The sequence below is a fragment of the Trachemys scripta genome, chromosome 12 (genome assembly GCF_013100865.1).
Source record: "Trachemys scripta elegans isolate TJP31775 chromosome 12, CAS_Tse_1.0, whole genome shotgun sequence".
In the NCBI taxonomy this organism is placed as follows: Eukaryota; Metazoa; Chordata; order Testudines; family Emydidae; genus Trachemys; species Trachemys scripta.
This window is the reverse complement of record NC_048309.1, coordinates 23,696,226-23,714,168: the sequence shown is the minus strand read 5'-3', so window position 1 is coordinate 23,714,168 and position 17,943 is coordinate 23,696,226. Positions and strand designations below refer to the sequence as shown.

The 17,943-nt window shown below is 41.0% G+C and overlaps 1 protein-coding gene across 5 annotated transcripts in view; it reads right to left on the bottom strand.

Moving 5' to 3' along the window:
* The window catches only part of PTPRT (protein tyrosine phosphatase receptor type T), a 707,111-nt gene that overhangs the window by 121,757 nt on the left and 567,411 nt on the right, over nucleotides 1-17,943 (bottom strand). For 2 of the 5 annotated variants that reach the window (XM_034787359.1, XM_034787363.1), the window contains exons 13-14: nucleotides 11,853-11,889; nucleotides 7,705-7,761 (exon numbers count right to left, since the gene is read on the bottom strand). In XM_034787359.1, coding sequence (XP_034643250.1) covers nucleotides 7,705-7,761; nucleotides 11,853-11,889 — 94 coding nt within the window. The remainder of the gene's footprint in view (nucleotides 1-7,704; nucleotides 7,762-11,852; nucleotides 11,890-17,943) is intronic. The other 3 variants (XM_034787364.1, XM_034787365.1, XM_034787360.1) reach the window with 2 other exon arrangements.

The following is a 17,943-nucleotide window of genomic DNA, read 5'->3' as shown; positions in this document are numbered from 1 at the left end:
TGCTGTGGACAATGCACAGAAGAGGGATTGTTACATTCCAGAAAACGATTGAAACATTTCAGTAAGAAGGGCCTTTTGCAACTAGCAGCAATCACTTTCTCACTGACTCTAGGCAGGCATATAGCTCCGCGAGCACCCCAATCATGGTGAGTGTCGGGAGTGGGGGGAAGGTGGTTGCGAGTATGGACAAAATGGTCACGACTTGCAGGGCAGATTTGCAGGGAACTCATTCTAAAATTATCACACACTTTTCCACTGGCGGCCAACCTGCTGGCTGACACCTCACTGCTGCAGGTAAGCAGGGAAACCAGGGCACAACTACTGCACAACTACGGCTTTCACTCTGGTCTATATGCAACTCAGCAATGTGCCGCTTGGGTTCCAGCTCCAGTGACTGCTAAATGGCATGGTCCAGTTTCCTACAATGGGGGAACTAACAAGGCTGCAATCCCTTGGAATCTGCGGCGGAGGATTAACAAGTACCTCTTGGAAACTTTCCAGAGCCTCTCTCTGGAGGATTCCCTGCAGGTCTCGATGTCCACTGACACCCTGCTTGGCCATGCAGATTAGCTACACAGGGTAATGTCCAACTCACATAAAACACTACCTGCCTCCCACTTTTCAATTCCCTGTCACAGCAGCTTACCCAGTGTCTCATCTGCTTCCTGCTCCCCGTAGAGCACTCTGGAGTGGAGAAATGTTCCTGGATGCCTGCCCCACTGGGTGACCTTGCTGGGAGCTCCAATTCTTCATCCAGAATTTCAGCCTCGGGATTACTCCCTTTCTGCTGCCTCCAAAGTATCCACAGGGCTATCGGCAATGGAGGTGGGGTCACCACCGAGGATAGCATTCAGCTCCTTATAGAAGTGGCAGGTCTTAGTTGCACCACCGGAGCGATGGTTTGTCTCCCGCACTTTATGGTACACCTGCCTCAGCTCCTTTATCTTCACTCTGCACTGCTGCGTGTCCCGGTCATAGCCCTTTTCGCACAAGGCTTGAGAAATTTGCCCATATGTGTCCCGATTCCTACGGGTCAATTGCAGCTGCGACTGAATAGACTCCTCTCCCCATATACTGATCAGCTCCAAAAGCTCAGTGGTGGTCCAAGCGGGAGCATGTTTGGCGTGATAGCCAGCCATGCTCACCTGGGAAGCCAGCAAGCAGGAAATGGAATTTAAAATTCCCAGGGCTTGCAAGGGGGAGGGGTGGGTTGGCTGCAGGGCAGTGGAGTTCAAACCGCTGACCAGGGCAGCAGGGGAATTGGGGGACACTTTCTGAGGGCCAATAAAATCGAAAAAAATAAGATGCGATGTCTACACTGGCTGTTTGTCGACAATAAAGGGAGGGGGAAAGACAAAAGTCTCTTGCCTAGTTTTGGCGACAAAAAACTTCCATCCCTGCATTTTTTTCGACAAAAGTCCCATTGCAGCGTGTACGCTATTGCTGTTTTGTCACCAAAAGGCAGTTTTTGGAGACAAAACTTGCCAGTGTAGACAAGCCCTTCGTCTGTTAAGTAGAGCTATATCTTTATTTACTGCAAGTAATGGATAGACTGTAAACTGAGTATGACACTTCCAAAAGTACATAAGAACCACTTTCAAAAGAGACATAGGCTCCCAAATCACTTGAACATTTTACCCTTAACCAAATAACTTTAGGTGCTGTTTGTTATGCTACTGGCCAACAAGTGACTAAGACCTCTGAGGATTTGGAAGAGAGTTTCCAAAGTTATCCTATGGATTAATATCCTGAAATTTAAAGCTCTAATGGAGGTGCACCTGCTTAGCACCTCTGAAAATTTGACCATGCAATTTACTCTGAAGATATCTATAGTTAGTTATAAATGAAGATGATAACAGTAAGATCCTGTGTAGACTAGTTCCTCTGGCTATCTTGAAACAGACTGTCAACAACCATGTTAGACCAACGACCTATTTGTTTATCAATAAGAGAGCACACACAAGCATTGTTTTAGTAGGCTTGAATTTACTGGTTGTGTTAGAGAAGACTGGTTTGTAAATATAAAAATATAATCCTCAACAATATATCCGAATATGAGGACTTCAGCAAGGCACGGAAAATGTTGATCTTTCCTTCCATGAAGTAGAAACCAAATAAAACAATATATTAAAACCAGAAAGAGATTTCACAGAGGTCATTTCTGGAACTAGAACTATTCATTAAAAAAAAGCACACATACACACACCCTCTCCTTGAGGTAAAAATGTAGTGTCTTTTCTGTCCACAGTTATTGAAGAACGTAAATACCAGAGGCCTAATGCCTCATAAATGAGGACTCAATGGTACAATTTCACCTAAACAAAAGGTTTAAAAGGGACAGAGAGAGTAACCTGTTGCCAGGAGCCAACAACTTTCAGCCAAATGATAAATGTAGAGAAAGCAGAAGCACACTGTAGGTGTGGTAGTGTCTGGAGGGAGAGGCGGGGGAGAAAGACTGGCCTCTGTCAAAAGGATGATCAGGGATGCATATGGAATCAGTGGGTGGATGAGATAAACACACAGTGAGGAGGTATGATTAGAGTTACTAAACTGAGCAAGAATAATGAAAAAAGCAATAAGAGAATCAATGATTCTTGAGATTCCAGCCAAATCTACCATGGACGCTTTTCTTCTCTTCTCTTTGCTCTCACCCCTTCCATCAAAACAGAAACATTTAATTTCTGCTAGCAGTGGATCTTTACACCCAAGGATCGAAAAGGTTAATGTGTTCACTTGGACAGATGAATCACAGGTAATAGTGATATTATTAAAGGGTCCTATGGGGATGAGTGCAAGCGATGCTGTAGTTAAGATGGTGACAACATTTCCCCATTATAATTCCTTGCTTATGTGGAGGGATTAATAGGTTAGTTGTAAATTATAAGAAGGAAAGGCCACATTGCCAGAAGGCCAAATTTACAAAGAGGTATTAATTGGTGTAAATATGCAGGTAAATACAAGGAGATGAATTTTCAAGTGTCCAAGCTTGCTTGTGCTCCATCTCTCTCAAGGATTTTTATCTGTGCCTTTGATATCATGGATCCAAAATAGCACAGCCCAGATCAGGGCTCCTATGTAGAAACTTATACTAACCTTTTCCATATTCCTCTTTGTATATTATAAAGAGTGTCAAGCTTTTGAGTGGTGTGGATGTGAGAACCACTTGTACTTGTAAAATGAATGAGAAAACATTATACACTTATCATACTAAAATAAACACATCATATACAAATAGCAACTAATTAACCTTCACTACAAGCCATGAGGTAAGTAAATAATATCCTTATTTTGTAAATGAGAACTGAAGAAGAGCAGCTGCATTCAAGGTAGTGGCAGAAGCTGGAGTATAAAACCAAAGTAAAAGGTAAGATATGCGTTTTTTATTTCCCCAGCCCCTCTCTCTGTATTATTGGATAAAATGGTGCACACTTTTCAGGGAGGCAGCGGGACAGGTTTTTTTTTAAAAAGTGGAACAATCCACCAAAACTCACCTGCTCAAGCGCTAATTAGGACTGTCTAACAGCCAGCCTATTTGGGATGTCTCATACTTGGCTTTCTGCTCTTTGTTTGTTCACCTGTAAGGGACAGATTTTGATATCCTTATACATACTGCATGGAATTCACCCCTGTAGAGAGGGCAGCACAATCCTATGCACTGTTTAAGTCCAATGAAACCTTCAAAATAGCTCTTAAGTGGGACTTAACACAGGCCTTGTGTTGGCCCACTGGCACAGAGTTGAATTTCAGCCACTCAGCAATGCCTTATTCTTTGAGCGTTCCCATCAATTTCCCCTAAGTTAGTGCTCAACATGAGCAAGGCATCAGAATCCAGCACATATTTGCTAATTCACAAAATTCAGTAATTCATCGTGGCTCTCCCAGTCATTACTGTCAATTGATGAGACTCTGCATTCCGCCTCCACCGCACACAACCTAGCACCTACATGGAATTTTCTGAAAAAATACTTTTTGTATGTTTAAATATAAAGCTATGACCATATGGAGCCGGGAATTACACTATTGAGTAGCACTCACATTTGAATATATGAGACTTAATGCATGTGCCCATAAAAATGTCCATACATACCTTAAGTCTGTAAAAGTCCATATTTGTGCATGCAGCAAAATGCTGCATTGCACTATGTGGGCTTTTGTTAGTATACTCATTGATTAGTGTAACTGGACATTTATGTCTAACCCTAAAATCACAGCTTTTGTGGTGCACTAACCATCATATTAGGTTCAATGGAGCCTTTGACTTAACAGTTCTCTTTTTTCCTTTTTCAGGATCTGATACCTTACATGCAGGAGCTGTGGTTTCAGACCTGAAGGATTGATGCCTTAATGAAGATTAGTGCTTTTTAAGCACTTGCTTTTACTCTCATCGTAATTACTGTCAAAACGCCCGTTGACTGGCTTAGCAGAGGAAACTAAAATATTCAGCAAAGGCCAGAGGCTGGTACAACAGTGAAACAAGGCTAACTTTCAATCTGACCATTCAAATGTCTTACAGGTTACATGTGAGAGTAGAGTCACAATGAACCAATAAAAAGTCATCTTCATCATAACCCACTGAAAGAGGAGTATCAGAAGGCAGGATGTAGTCCACACTAGAGCATGGGCAACATGATAGGGACACATAGTCCACAGTACAAACTGCTTTAGGGTGTCTATCTACCCACACTGTATTACTTGGGCAGAATGGGGTTCATGATTGTGTGAAAGATTTCCAGGCCTTTCAAGTCATCCTTTCAGACACTACTGAACTGAAAACTTTTAATTCACTTGTGTTGTGGTATTACATAATGGCCCTCTCCACACCTGGCTCTCTTGTAACCATCTTAAACATTCTACTGCCATTATGGGGTTTTTTAGACAGTGTTCCTGAGGGAAACGGAGAACCTTAATGCATTAATAATAATCTGTTTCTGACTGTGGGCTAGTTGAGAAACTATTTAAGGAAACAGAGGCATAATGTATTAATAGCAGCTTTGGGTTTGTCATGCCTTTGGAAGCTCTGTTTCAGACATTGACAATAATAATATATTCATGAAAATCTTTTAAAGCAATCCACGGTAGAGGAGCAATGGTAATTCATGAATATCCACTGAAGAATCTTCATCTATAGTGAAAAGGCCAAGGAATATTGATAACCCCATGTATCGATGGCACAATATGTAAATTATGAACATGTGACATCACTATGACCTCTATTCACACATTATCTTCCTGCTGCTCTTCATCTGCAGCTGTTCTGCCTTTGGCTCGAATTACATCTCCGATGCCAAAACCAGGAGGCTGTTGAGTGGCATTAGATTGCTCCTCTCTTACAAATCCTTTCTTCCTATTTTACCATTGAAAGGCCAGCAATCTGGTTTTCTCCAGGTAGCTGTCATCCACTTCCTCCTGCATACTCTTCCCTGGTTCTGCTTGCACCTTCCTCTCCGGCTTTGATGCCTGACTGTCACGCCTTTTTCCTTACTCATCCTACTAACTTTCCTTTTAGGAGATTTCAGCTTCCATGGTGATAACCAGTCATACCCTGCTGCCTCTCAGCTTCCTTCTCCGTTCTTCTGTGGAGTGACTCCCATACTTGGGGCCAAGTGGTGGCCTTTAGCCAGTGGTGCAAGGAATGCCTGCCACAGAGTTACAGCACTGGCCGTAGGCGGGATTCTGTCCTGGAGCTGGAAGCTAGATTCCTCAACACAATTCTACCAATTCATCCCAGTCCTGACCTTCAACATTGTTCCTGCTGTTCCAGCTTGGGGCCTTTCTTGCTTCGAGACCAACAATCACACCAAGCAGTGTAGAAGTGCCAGGGGGCAGACCGATGTCCACTAGGAAGTGGCTGAGGTCATTAATTCATTTCATTTCTGGCCTGATCCACATTTGAACTGAGTTCTCTAACAAATAAAGGTTAGTGCATTATCTCACTGAGTCAGGAACCCTCCACAATACACATTTTAAATCCATTTAGTTATATCAAGCTACACAATTTGAGGAAAATAAGGATGCTCACCAGCCAGATGGACATCTGAATATTAGGAGGCTTGATTTGTTTTCCCAGTGGGGAATATTTTTCATAAAGAGTGACGTAAGTGTTGCTGTTATTAACATTTAATTATGGTGCTACGGGAACCTATACTTAAAATAACTTTTGGAAGGGAGAGACATGTTAAGGAAAAACATTTTCGTGTATCTAACCTAAGCAATGGAATGAAGCTTTTTGAAATAAATAGCACAGAATGGAATAAACCTGTCAAAAGAATAACATTCAAGTGCATCAAAAGACAAAATGCAATAACAAACAGACTTGATGTGGGATTAGATTTGTTTAAAGAATACATTATCTGTCTACCAAACCAGAATATATTTAAGAAAACAATGGAACTCTCTTAAATGAAGTTGAAGGAACAAGACCTATTAGAGGAACAGTTTTCTCATGAAACAAGATCATGTGGGTAGTAGGATTTATTTCCCCTGACTTCCTATTGCCATTTTTACTGGCATTATTTTTGTAACATAAATATTTTTCTTCCACAATATTCCATTGGTCACTTTTAAGACTTGGGTTCATTTCTGAGCTCTCATGATTGATATACACTCAACTCTCCCAGGCAGCTACTTCTGTTGAATGACAAAATTCCTTTTGCTTGATGATGCACTAGAAAAGGACTGAAGAGCCTCACTCTGCATTTCATTCTTCTGAGCCTGCGAGGCATTCAGGTACCAAGCCTGGTATCCCGTCTGCTCAATCTTCTCAGAGCTGCCATCTTGCAAAGTCAATATTCATTTGGGAAAGGGAATGAAGCCAATTTAAGAATGACCTTACAGCCCTGAAAGTGGAACACATCCCTACAAGGATTTCATTCAACTCAAACAACTCCATGTCACACCCCAGTATATTGAATCCCACGTCTTTAAAGTTAAGTTGAAGGAAACTGGATTTTTTCCCCCTACATTTAAACTTTCTGGATAAAATTAAATGTTGCTGGGTGCAAAAAAATATTGATAGCACTGGACACAGCACTGGCATGAGGGCACAAGTTTATTAGACACAGCTCTGAAAATGCATTCAGAATCAGGTTGCCAAACATATGCCAAGTTCTGAGCTTCTCCTGTGACTGTCTGTGGTAATTTTTGTGACATGACCACCAGTTTGAGGGTTTGATTCTGCAAAGCTCTATGCTGTGAAACTCCCACTGATTTCAGTAGAAGTTTGGCACACTGCTTGTAGGATCTGGTCTTTGTTTTTTTTTCTTGCCCACTACTTAGTAATGGAACCCAGGTCTCCAAAGTAAAAAGCGAGTGCATTAACCCAGCACCAGGAAGTGCCATGGTCACTTTGAGTGCACTGCAGGCAGCAATGCGAGAACATCTCCAAGTACACTCAGGGTGACATTCACCAGCTGGAGAGGGCCAACATGAAGTCAATGCGCCACTTATGTCCTACTTGAGTGCTATTCTGAGGACAAGTGTTGCTTTGGCCTTCTGTCCTTTAGTAGCTAGTCCTGGCCCTCTGCATAGTGGTGAATTTCACCCTCTGTGCAAAAGAGTGGCATGTAAGAGAAAACCCTCCTTTAAACAATAGAATAACTTCAAAATTGGGTTCCCCGTGCATGCGAAATACAAAACAAAAGATCAAGAAACTGCTCAACTACTTCAAGTTTTTAATGATCTTCCTTCTCCTGAATTGATAATCACCTGTGCTCAAGAGGCTGGGCGGGTTTCGTGTGGTCACCTGTTGCCTAGCTAGTACTGCTAAGAACAAGGAAAACAGTTCCCAGGCAGCATGCACAAGAAAACAAAAGGAAAATAAAAATAAAAATGTACCACTTAATGATTAAAATCGCATTTTTTTAATTTGCAAGAACTCACATTTAAAAGAAAAAAGAAATGAATATCAAGAGATTAATATCAAGAGATTAATATCAAGAAGAGCCATTAACAAGCCCTTTGCCTTGGTTTCAATTAGGTGTTGAAATGTATTTATTATGTTCTGAGAGTAAAAGAGGTCATCATTTCTTCTCAGGAAGGGGTTGCAGTTTTCTCAATGAAAGTGTCAACATAAATATGCATTAGGTGCTGGGGAGGAGGGAGATCTGTTAATTCCAAAAGAATGGATCAAATTAAAATAAATAAAATAAAATGAATGCCATCAAGGAAACTAAGTGGCAAAGTGAATAAATAAACTCTTTGAATTAAAATGGTGTGGCAGAGAGCTGGTAAATTGGAGTTTAATTTCAAGCTTATTTTTAAATGCTAATAATAGTCATCCAAGGTGACTAACACTTTTTATAATTTTCTTTCTTTATCTCTTTTTTTTTTAAACACAGCAATTTAAAAAGAGGAGTAACCTGTTTGTGGAGAGACATTTATAGATGATTGAGGTAAAAGATTTAAGGCCAACACCACTGAAAGCAAATAAATGCATATATAAGGGTAATGGTTTTAATTAGTGAGCTAAAACATATTAGTGAATTATGAAATGGCTACAGGAGATGAAATGCACCAAGCTTTCTGATGGATCATCAATATCATGGCAAAGTCTGACAGTAATGCCCAGTGAGAGTCTAAGCTCCCCTGTCCCAATATTTATGGGATGGGCCAAATTTTGCCCCGGACAGTGCTGTAAGCAGGAGACGGGATGGTGGCAGATGCACTCTACAAATTCTGCCTTTCACAGTAGAATTCCACCGGTTGTATCTTGTAAAATGTGCTGCTGATTGCACTAACTGGTGAAACTGATCCCAATGCAGTGTGTTAGCATAAAAACTTTGCACCACTTAAGTCCCACTTAAGCCGTTCGGGACGTTATGGGTGCACAGGCCTTGTACTGGACCTCTGTTTGGGGTCAATTTCACCCAACAAGGAGCACTGTGCATGCTCAGGAAGGGCATGCCGCAGAACACAGCATGCGAGTGAGATGGTGAGGGGCTGGACCCCCCCCCAATTCACAAGCTGCCTTTGCCCTTTAGTAGCTAGTGCACTAGAGAATTCCTTCTTTCCGAGTAAGGAATCCCTGAACAGAGCTTAGCTGAAATGAAAATGAAGGGCCAATCTGAACATCTTTATGCTAAACAAGAGATTTCAATGACATCGTAATATGATTAGGCAAAACTAGTCTGCTGTGAAGCATCTTGACTGCCCCTATTTATTTATTTATTTATTTAAACTAAAACAGTTTAATAAGGGTTGTCTAATTTTCTGAGAGAATTGAATTTAAAGGCAAATGCCCTCCTCGTCCGGCTGGAACAGTGACAATGGAATGGTTTGTTGAACTTCTCAAGTAATTAAAGTTACTCAGCTTTTTGTCTGGTGTCTCACAGCTATAATGTGCTATAATCTCCCAGTAACACACTACCTGTCAAGTCTTATTGCTTAATTATTCTCACATTCGAGTTTACTGCCCATGTTAATGACAGTTTAAGAGAATATCTGCCAGACTTAAGCACAGTTAATGATCTTGATTCTAACCTCACTTTCACCAGTGTAAATCAGGAGTAACTCAACTGAAGCTGATAAGATTACTTTGGGGTAAAACATATGTAAGTAAGATCAGGCCGTAGACTGAAAAGGGAGTCTATAAAAGGACATTAAAGAGTCCCACATTTATTCTCTCTCACCAGCTCCCAAACAAACTGTGGTCATTCTATGACACAAGTCAAAAGTGGACTAATTGCCAGTGCTGCTAGACCAGCCAGGAATCTTTACTCTGTCTGCCTCTTATAAAGACACTGTAGTCACACATTAGCAGACAGCTTTGCTGATGATGCTCAAGATAAGATGGGATACATTGGGTAAAATGGCACCATTCTAAGAGAATAATTTTTTGACCCTAATCACAATGTAACTATAGGTATGCAAATACACCTGGCTATTACTCTAGTAGCAGAGATGTGCAATATGTTTACAGACATGGGGCATGACTCCCTTCTTACAGGTGGCTGTATAGTGGCATGGTTCTATTGACTTGTAAAAAGTTACTACTAGAAGGAGAAACAGCCTCTTGACATTTGGGTACCTTATAACAAGAGAGATTCTAAATCACAGACAGGGAATATTTGGCTGTATGCTCAACTCCCCCAGACTGAGCAATCCCCCTTTTTGCCTGCTATTTGCCGAGGTGCCATTTGTAGACATGAAAAAATGTTGTATCATGGGGAATACTAATGCTGCTGCAACATAATCCCTGAGTGTCCTAGTCAACATTGTATCTTTGGATATGCCAAAGTAGTATGGCATAAAGTTACCCCATAGATATATTTATTCCAGTGCCCTCGCTCATGATCAGACATTCAAACATGTACAGTTGCATTTCATGCCAAAGAAAAAAAATGAAAGAAAAAAGCACATATGGAAAAGTACATGTAACAAAAAAGAAAAAAAAGAAAAACACCAAAAAACACCAACCCTCAAGATATGAAGACACAAGACACTTTCCTGTAAATCAAAAGTAATGCCCACTGAGAGCGAATGAGCATGCGCACACACACGAGTGAGAAAATGAGCACTGGTCCTATATATTACTTTCATAAATTCCTGCTCTTTTCCATTCATGCCAACCAAGAACAGTGCTGAAGACAGTGTTTACCATGAGACTTTTAGAGTCTTGGGTGGCTCTACCCATCCTTATTATATTTGTCACTAATGTAGATCATCCGAGAGTTCTCATCCTAAAAGGGCACAAACATTCAAGAATGATAGAATACAAGTAAGCTGGTGGCTGTTTTGATAGCCTACTGGGCTAATAAAACACAGTCCATTTGGAAAACTATCTCAATCTTCAAATGCTTATTTAAACCTACTGCAAACTATCCAAACGTAACCAGACCATCCTAACCAGGAGAAGTTACAAGAACAGGAATGCTTGCTTCCTTGCCAGATGTGTGCTACTCCCTGCTTTTATCTGGACCATAAATAATGCAGCACTTCCACACCCAGTCCCAGAACTAGGAATTACAGAGATGAAAGAATGTAATTATGGCTTTTGAAAAATGAAGTTATCTAGACTTTTCTAAACCTCAGAAGACACCCCAGTCACATTCTGGGCAAAAAGTATATGTAGTTTCTTGTTCTACCCAAACTTCTTTCACCTGTCCCTATCTCCCTCGCTCATCCAAACCTCCTCCTACCACCAGAAAGCCAAGAGAATGATCTGAAATGGACGTGTAACTCAAGGTTTAGATAAAGTGATGGGGTAGGGAGGAGAGAGATTTTGAGACACACAGAACGTTTGGAACCCAGAGATAGGAATTAAGATGATGGTTTGATGAGGAACCTCTACAGGGGAAAGCAAAAAGAAGGGGTAGGGGACATTACACAACAGCAGAACCACAAGCGAAGGAGGGGGAAATGGCTCATCCTCTTTGGGTTTACAATGGTGACACAAGCTGTTTACCACACCAGATGTTGGCAGAGAAATGCCCCCCCGCCCAAGTGACTCTGTGGATACATCTAACAAACAGCTGGGAGGAGTAAATCCCAGCTTGGGTAGACCTACACATGCTAGCTCTGACTGAGTTTGCACACTAAAAATAGCAGCGTGGTTGCAGCATCACAGGGGCAGCTGAGACTAACCACCTAAATACATACCAAGGACCTTTGCACTCAGGCAGCTAGCCCAAGCCACTGCCTGGGCTGCTGCAGCTACATGGTATTTTAGGAGGCTAACCCGATCAGACCCTACATACAAGAAAGTGGTTTTGGAAACAGGCATTTTGCCTGGACAACCCACACCTGCTTTAAATGAAGCCCACTATTTGAGTGATAATTGTAATTAAGTTGTGTCACCATTGTAGCTTCCACCATATCGGCATAAGCTTGCAACCAGGAGGAAGAGTCTCACATACCTTTTGTCGCCAGTCGGACACAGTTGATTTTGGTCTCCTGAAAATAACAAAATATAGGAGATCATCAGGGTGTTTTGTTATTTGTCTATTTAGAACAAGTTTTAAAAATACAATAATAAAATAAAGTCGGTTTTTCCTTACATGTCACCTCTTTGAAAATTTTGCACCTTCTTCCTTTTCTATTAAACACTTTGTACTAATCAGCTTGTGGACAGTTGCTCCATTAAGTAACTGTTAGGAAGTTACAGGGACAACACATTTGCCATTTTTCTTCTGCTGCATGTGTGAGGGAACATAATGGGTTGATCGACTAATGGGCTTTACCAGTTTAACAACCTAATTTGATAACAGGCAGAGAATCCCTACAGTCACACACAAAAATGCATGCAATTATACACCTAATTTTCATGCACAATTGCTACAATTAACCCCATCTGCTGCACTTTGATGTGGCTGCTGGTCCCAAGCCAGGTAAAGTGGGGAGGATGGAGCGCAAGGCTTACTATGTAGCCTTATACAACACAATACCCTCTCTCATTTTCATTATAAAAATGGAACCAGGCTACCATTCTGGTAAAAATGGCTGCTCAGCAGAGAGTACTGCCAACTCCACATGTTGCATGAAGGTTCCTAGGGAAAACCAGTCTCCGGAAGCCAAGACCCCAAAAAGTTTAATGCCGGGAGCAAAAAACATTTCAAAGTTGGTACGGAAATGTGAGAACAATGTTTCAAACAGCAAAGATCTTGCAAGTTATGAGGCAGATGGACAACTATGGACTTGAAATCCTGGGCATCAGTGACAGCAGACTGACAGATGAGGATAGAAAGTGCTTCAAACATCTCATTTATTCAAGTCAAAGTGATAACACACACTCAAAGGGAGTAATGCTCACTATGACAGATTCGGTGGAAAAAACACCTATGAACCGGAAACCTATCAACCAACCACTATATGCGCCACATGCCAAACCAGAATTGTAACAATGTCAATCATACAGTGATATGCGCTGACAGAGGAACACAGTGATGAGGATAAAGGTAGGTTCTATAACTGCCTACAAAGTATGATTGATAGAATACCAAAACAGGATTTACTCCCTGTGATAGGTGATTTTAATGCTAATGTAGAATGCAATACCCATGGAAGGGAAAGAGCAATGGGGAAGCCCTGGTTAGAGATCATTAACCAAAATGGCAAGAGTCTCATTGAATTGTACTTGGTGTCCAATCTAGCTCTTGCAAGCACCCTGTTCTCTCATAAAGACATACATAAAGAAACATGGAATTCACCAGATAGCAAAACAAAAAACAGACTGATCACATCCGCATCAGCTCAAGAGGCAGGTCATCTGTCCAAGAGGCAAAGGCTTATTGAATAGCAGATGTCAGCAATGACCAGAATCTTTGCATTGCCAAAATAAAATTCAAATGGACACAGATCAACTTTAAACAGAAAGCAGCCAAGAAAATCAACTGCACAGAGCTGAAAATAAAAGAGTACCGTGAGAAATTCAACCTTGAACTAAGGAACAGAGCTGAGGCACTGCCAGAGGCCGAAGAAGGTGTGACACCGACTGGACCTGAAGAAAAATGGGCAGTGCTCAAAGACAATGAGATTCAAGCTGAAGCAGTCATAGTAAACAGAGCAAGAATTGGATAAGCCAAGAGATGTGGTGTCTTATTGAGAAAAGACAAGCATTGAACGGAAAACTCCTGAATGCTAAGACCAATGAAATATTGAAAAATGTAAAGGGAGAGTACAAGAAAGCAGACAAAGCAGTGAAAAGCAAAGAAAGATAAACAGAGATATGTTGAAGACCCAGCAGCTGAAGCTGCTGCTATGATAGGAAATCACAGAGCTGTTTACCAAGTGACTAAAATCCTGTGTGGAAACTTCAAAACAGGAAATGGGCCAATAAAAAGTAAAGATGGAAAAATGCTTACAACTGAGGTAGAACAGAACAACAGATGGGCAGAGCATTTCAAAGAAGTCCTCAACAGACCCAGCCCTACCTCAGCACCAGAGTTTGATGAAATACGCGAACCTGACCAACTTGATATCAACATCGCTCGAACAGAGATGTCAGAAGTACAGGCTGCAGTCAAGAAGCTGAAAAAAACAAAACGGCAAGAGATGATCATATCACAGCAGAAATGCTAAAAGCTCTTGACACTACCATCCTAATGAAACTGGCAGAGCTGTTCAATGAAGTCTGGGAAAGAGAGACCCCCCAACCTAACCCATGAACACCTGGAATAAATGTCAGAATACCCAAAAAGGGTCATCTTACTAACTGCAGCAACTGGAGAGGTGTCACACTATTCTTGGTTGTAGTGAAAGTCGTCTGTAGTGTGATACTACACAGAATGAGAGAGGCAGTGGATGCAACGCCTGGGGAAGAACAGGCTGGATTCAGGCTCAAGAGATCTGTGTAGAGCAGATATTCACAGTAAAGATCATCATAGAAGAATGTGTAGAATGGCAGGCTTCCCTCATTATCAATTTCATGGATTTTCAAAAGGCATTTGACTGCCTGCATAAGCATACATTGTGGAATACTCCACAATCTCATGGAATTCCAGCTGAAGACTTCATCATCATCATCATCATCAAGTCTATGTACAGCAATGCAAAGTGAGCTGTAAGAGTGAACAAGAAGACATCAAAGTGATTCAATGTGGACTCTGGAATTAAACAAGGCTGCATTCTGTCTCTACAGTTGTTTGACACTGCCATAAACTGGATAATGAAGAAGTGTATTAGCAACACAAATACTGGCATAGTATGGGTATTTGGGAAATGCCTAGAAGACCTAGACTTTGCTATGATATCGTGCTGTTGAGCAACACCCCAAAAAAACTACAAACAAAACAGACACCTTGGCAAAAACAGCAGGCCAAAAAGGGCCCAAAATCAGTTACGCCAAAACAAACATCCCTGAACCTATATGTCAAAAATACCATGATATTAGAAGGTAAAGATATAAAAAAGCAGAACTGTTCATTTACCTGGGCAGCCCCATATTAGTCAACAGAGACCTCAAGGATAGGAAAGGCATCCATAGCATTCACTAAACTCAACCATGGAAATCAAAGATATGCAGTAACAAAACAAAACTGAGAATTTCTTCAATGCCAATGTAATCTTAGTGCTAGTATGTGGCCGTAAGAACTTGAGAGCTATTTAAACGTTAGATAGAAAACTAGATGCCTTTGAAAATAAGTGTCCATGAAAGATTCTGGGCATTGGACAGAGACTTTATCACCAAAAAAGAGATCTGAGAAAACACCAACCAGCAGCTTGTTTCCACTAGAATCAAAAGGAAGTGCTTAACGTAACTGAGGCATGGGCTATGGATGCCAACACACAGATTCACTCTCACACGTAGCTGTCAAGTGAAAACCAACAGGAGTGAGGAAATGAGGGAGCCCAAGGAAAACCTTAAGAACCTTTAGAAGGGAGGGTGGAACAGTCAAACTCAACATCACAGAGCAGACGGTAGCAGCAGCTAATAATAGCGCTAACGCATCAACATTGTCTTGAGAAAGATGTAATAATAATAATTGCTACAATTCCTGCAAATTGGGCATTTACATACACACATGGCTACAGAGACACCTAACTAGCTATTTGCACATGCAAATATCTGATGTGTGTGTGAAACAAATAGCATGCTAAATGATCAGCTCTACCAAACAGGTTGACCCACAATCCAAACCATCCCAGGTCATTCAGTACTGAGCTGGGACAACACCCACACCTTTTATCTGATTCCTTTTGGATTCTGATTATTTGCGGGGGGGTGTGTGTGTGTGTGTGTGTGGAAGAGCTGAACTAACCATAGTTCTGTGTTTGTTTTTTTCTAAAAACCAAAACCAAGCCACCTTTTTAGCCCATGTCCACTGAATACATACCATCACCAGCATTCCAAATACCTCACTCTACGCTACAGTCATTACTAGCACATTATGCTTTTAACACACGACTGCCTTACATATCTTAACATGTTGCTGTGGTCAGTAGAGTGACTTTGTGAGACAGTAATCTGCTGCAGGGTTTTCTTAGCACTTATGTCTTTAAACAATCTTGTATATGTCTCAAGTGTAATGAATATTGCATAAATTACCATATGCAACAATGTTGAATTAATATGTATGCCATGTGTGTTCTGGAAGTGACAGTATGTATCTTGCTCCCTCCTACAGCACACACATTTTCAAAGAGTAACTTTGTTCAAATGGCACTCTCTTATGGAAAAACATGGGACAGATCATCCTTGGCCCTAGCATAGGTGCATGGCCATAGGGTGGGAAGGTGGCAAAGTGACTTCACCTCCGTACTTACTTTGCACAAAGACAAGGGACAACCACAGTTTTTGTGCTCTGCAAAGAGCAAGGAAGGTGGTGACTCACCCGTAGCCATAGCACCTCCCCATGAAACGGGCTGTGGGGTGGTGCAGCTTGTTGACCTGTATGGGAAACACTTGTGCTTTCTGAGGAATAACCCCTCCCAAAACTCCCATTGTGCCTACACACTGCCCCTACCTCTACCTCCACCCTGCCATGCAAGCTTGTGCCCAAGTTTATCCCTGAGTCATATCTGCTTGGTTCACTGACCCCATAAACAATAGTACAACTGTCAGCCCTGCAGAGCCAATATAGTTGCAGAAGGGAGAACTGTATTCAGTTATGCCTCATGCATCATCACCTAGAATGGCAAGCTACCAGTGCAATTCCAGAATCTTTATTGTCAGTGATGAAATATGAAGTAGAATGAACACAGCTTTATTTTTAGAGACTAGCCTCATTGCAACGATGGGCACAATAAAAAATGAAATCTTGTTGTGACTTATAAGTTGAGCAAATGGGACTGGAAAAGTCATTGACGGAGGTTGGACATCAGATATCAAAGTAGCATTGTGGCAGTCCACAATTAATATACAAAGTCCCAAATTTGGTCTTGAAAAATGTTTTCATATGTTTCTGTAGCTCCTTGTTAGCTATCAAGTACAACAGCCAGCTGGAAAAATTAATCAATGTTAAGAAAAAGAATAGGTGAGAAACCAAAAAGGAAAGCTTGTTGATGATGCCGTAACTGATCTCATCTGAGCATGTGCATATCCCTTGCACAGGGTAATTTGAGAAGACAGGATACAGTGTATTCTGTTTGCATTTACATCTGCTAATTGCTATATTTAACACAGACAAATTGCACTTATTAAAAGACAACGCTTTGGTACTGCCAAAAGCAAGGGCAATCACTCCAGAAACAAGACATCTGGATTTCGGAACTGCACTCCAAAATACTTCATCCAAGGAACGATGTGCAACCACAGCCAGGGAGGACAACCCACAGACAGACTTTGGGATTTAATGGTTGAAGTGGAAGGTCTGGGAAACAGGACCCTTGGTCTGTATTCTTGATTAGGACTGGACAAAAATTTTCCGTCTAGGTTGCTTTCTGACAGAAAATTATATTTTCAAGAAAACTATTTCTTCCTGAAAAGTGTCAGTTACCCATAGAGAATTGAGAGCCTGTCAAAAACTTTCCTGCCAAAACCCCCAAAATGTTTTTTTTCCAACAAAAAGTTAATTTTTTCTTGTTTAATAAAAGAAATTCTGATCAGTTCTATAACTTAGTCAGCCAAACTTTTTAAGTGACCACAGATAGTTCTAGAACTCTGTGCCTCAGTTTACACACCAGTAAAATGGGAATAAATAGAGGTAAACCTCAATTATCCAGTTGGCTCAAGGGACACACACACACACAATCACAAAATAGAAACATCAGAAAAAATTTAAGCATTTCAGAAAAATGAAAACCATCTTCTAAAAATTCAGTTTTCTGAATTCTGGATACAGTTATTTGAGCTACTGAGATAATTGGAGTTAAGTTCTACTTTCCAGCCTCATAGAAGTGGTGTGAAACTTAATTAATGCTTGTAAAGATCTTGGTCATCACCATACGCAAGATCCTATATATCAGTACGTAGAGTACAGTTTTATTATTTTAAATGTGAAAAGATTATGATTGGAAAGTTAGTCAAACTCAGGAGGTGCCAAAACTGAGGTTCCAACAGCAGGGTTAATT